Source organism: Lathyrus oleraceus, chromosome 4 (genome assembly GCF_024323335.1).
Source record: "Lathyrus oleraceus cultivar Zhongwan6 chromosome 4, CAAS_Psat_ZW6_1.0, whole genome shotgun sequence".
NCBI classification, from domain to species: Eukaryota; Viridiplantae; Streptophyta; class Magnoliopsida; order Fabales; family Fabaceae; genus Lathyrus; species Lathyrus oleraceus.
In genome coordinates, this window is record NC_066582.1 from 113252182 (window position 1) to 113254821 (window position 2640).

Genomic DNA, 2640 nt, shown 5'->3' on the forward strand with positions numbered 1-2640 from the left:
CATGTGTGACGTCCGTCACAAAGCTACTTCGCGTGACGCTCGTCACGCGTCCTGTGACGTCCGTCACAGGCACAGCATTGGTGACTTGTGCGCTTTGGGCTGGGCTTTGGCCTTTGGTTCCTTTTCTCTCCTTTTTGTTGCTTTTTACACCTCCTTTTCTTCCCTTTTTCACTTTTGCTTCAAAATGGGTACCTGATGTAAATAGAAAAGAAATACTGCATAATATCTGATGAAATGGGATAAATTAGCGTAAATGATAAAATAATTTAATTGAATTAAGTCTTAAAATGTGATATAGTTTCGTGTTATCAAGCGGTGTGTGCAGTATTGACATTGTGAGCAGATGTTGCAGTAGATTTGGAAGAATTTGGTAATAATGAGAGAAGTTGTTGAATTGTCTCAATACTCAATTGTGGAATGGATGAATCATTTGCAGCAACATTGGAAGAAGTTGGAAAGGAACTGTCATTAGAGGAAGTAGTGTTATTGACGGTCGATTGAGTATTTGGCTGGTACCCAGGTGGAAATCCGTGTTTGAAGTAGCAAGTGTCAATGGTATGGCCGAGACGTGTGCAAAAGGTACATTGTTTGGGTGGACCATGAACGCCAGACGAACTTCGACCTCGACCACATCCTCCGTTGTTGTAACCGCGACTTTGAAAGCGGTTACCATTATCAGAGGCATTGTAAAGAATTTTTGAACTTGGAATAGCAATATTTGTAGGACTTGATTCTTGTTGAAGAACCAAAGAAAAAACTTTGTTAATGGAAGGCAGTGGATCCATGAGAAGAATTTGAGAATGAATTGTGTTATAATTGTCACTTAATCCTTTTAAGAAACAAATAACCAATTCGGAATCACGTTGCTGTTTGATGATTTTGAAAGCGGCACAATTGCAAGGTGTGTGACAGGTACAAGAAGGAAGGGGACGAAGATCTTCAAGATCTTCCCAAGAAGTTTTCATAAAATTGAAAAATTCTGAAATTGATCGTTCACCTTGTTTTGTGGAGTGAATTTCTTGCAAAAGATCAGAGAAGCGAAAGTGATTTCCTTTGGTGAATCGTTCTTTCAATTCTTCCCAAAGAACCTTAGCGTTTTCGACGTAAGCGACACTTTGAGCAATCGAAGGTGTGAGAGATCGAGTTATCCATGAGATAACAAGACCATTACACCGTTCCCAGGCATCAAAAAGAGGATCAAGTTCTGGTAAAGAAGGTAACTTTCCATTGATGAATTGTAGTTTGTTCTTGGCAAGGAGGGCTCGCTTCATTCCACGACTCCAAGTATGGTAGTTGTTGTTGTTTAATTGTGGAGAGACCAAAACCAATCCTGGATTTTCACCAGGATGAATGTAATAAGGTGATGAGTGTGATTGGGAGGAATCTTTGATGTGATGAATAGTTGAATCATTGTTTTCATCAGAGGAAGATGAAGAATTTTCTTCATCGCCCATTAGGGAAATAAAAGGGTGTTAATTTGTTATGATATCACTGATACCATATTAGAGAAATAATTGTATATTTCTTATTGATCAAAAGGTGAATGATTACATGAACTTATAGCTGATTACATGAGAGAATTATGATAGAATATTCTCCAACAACTATATTAGGAGGGCCTAAATAGGGAGGAAAATAAGGCTATAAAAAAGGAAAGAAATAATAGGTAATTAAATCCTAAGGCTAGCAAATAAGAAGGAAATATCAAGTAATTAATTCCTAATAGATACATCTTACTTCACTTGTCTTCAGAATCCATTAAGATTCCTAGACACTCCCGCCCAAAATATAAATAGATAGAACTAGGTACCCAATTTCAGTTTGGAACTTTGGGGTTAGTTAAAGAACACTTAGGTATCCGAGCCATGGCGCCATTAGGAACTTTAAGATTCCTAATGTTCAAAGAATCCTAATGTGGCCTTTATCACCACAATAATGACATATATCTTTGGATGAAATACTCTTTCTATTTCTCTTAGTAAGTCAAGGTTTTTTCCTAAAACCAATCTCTCTTTCACTTGAAGACATAGAACTAATTATAGATAGATAAATAGCTTGTACCATTTGTCCTTTAAGATTTTCATTTTCAATTTTTAAATTTGGGCAAGTGATGCAATCAATGTCTACTATCTTTTCAACTAAAGTATCAGAAGTACTAAAAGCTCGTCTACGAGAGATGTATGCTCTTCCTTTAAGGAATCTAGAGCATTATTAAGATCATTAATATCCTTTTCAAGTTTTGAAAAGTTATCTTTGGAGATAAAGTTTATTAAAAACATCCATAACATTTGCAAATATCTTGCAAAAAGATTCATTAGTGATTCCAAATATAATACCATTAATGTAAATTTGAACTAATAATAATTTGCAACTTCTTATTCAAAAAAAAAATTAATGCGAACAACCGTTTAATGCAATGTGAATTTAATTAAAAAAATTAATCCAACTAAAACATTATTTTGATGCACATGAAAAATAATTTTGATGCTAATGAAAAATAATTGAATGGCCAATATGAAATCAAAACAATTAAGAGCAATTAAGATAAATTAAATGGAACTACACGAGATAGAGAAGAAAGGAACAACCATACCAATTACGATGATGTAGGACTAAACTTGCTGTATAAGTAAAGATAGC

The 2640-nt window shown here is 34.9% G+C and overlaps 1 protein-coding gene across 1 annotated transcript; it reads right to left on the bottom strand.

The window, feature by feature from the left end:
* Positions 1-308: 308 nt before the first annotated feature.
* On the bottom strand, positions 309-1454 carry LOC127136270 (uncharacterized). Its single transcript, XM_051062852.1, has one exon. The coding sequence runs from the start codon at positions 1452-1454 to the stop codon at positions 309-311; it is 1146 nt and encodes a 381-aa protein (XP_050918809.1).
* Positions 1455-2640: the final 1186 nt, after the last annotated feature.

What these genes read in the sequence shown, in the direction of transcription:
- LOC127136270 (XM_051062852.1), bottom strand. Translation starts at nt 1,454, where the DNA reads ATGGGCGATGAAGAAAATTCTTCATCTTCCTCTGATGAAAACAATGAT.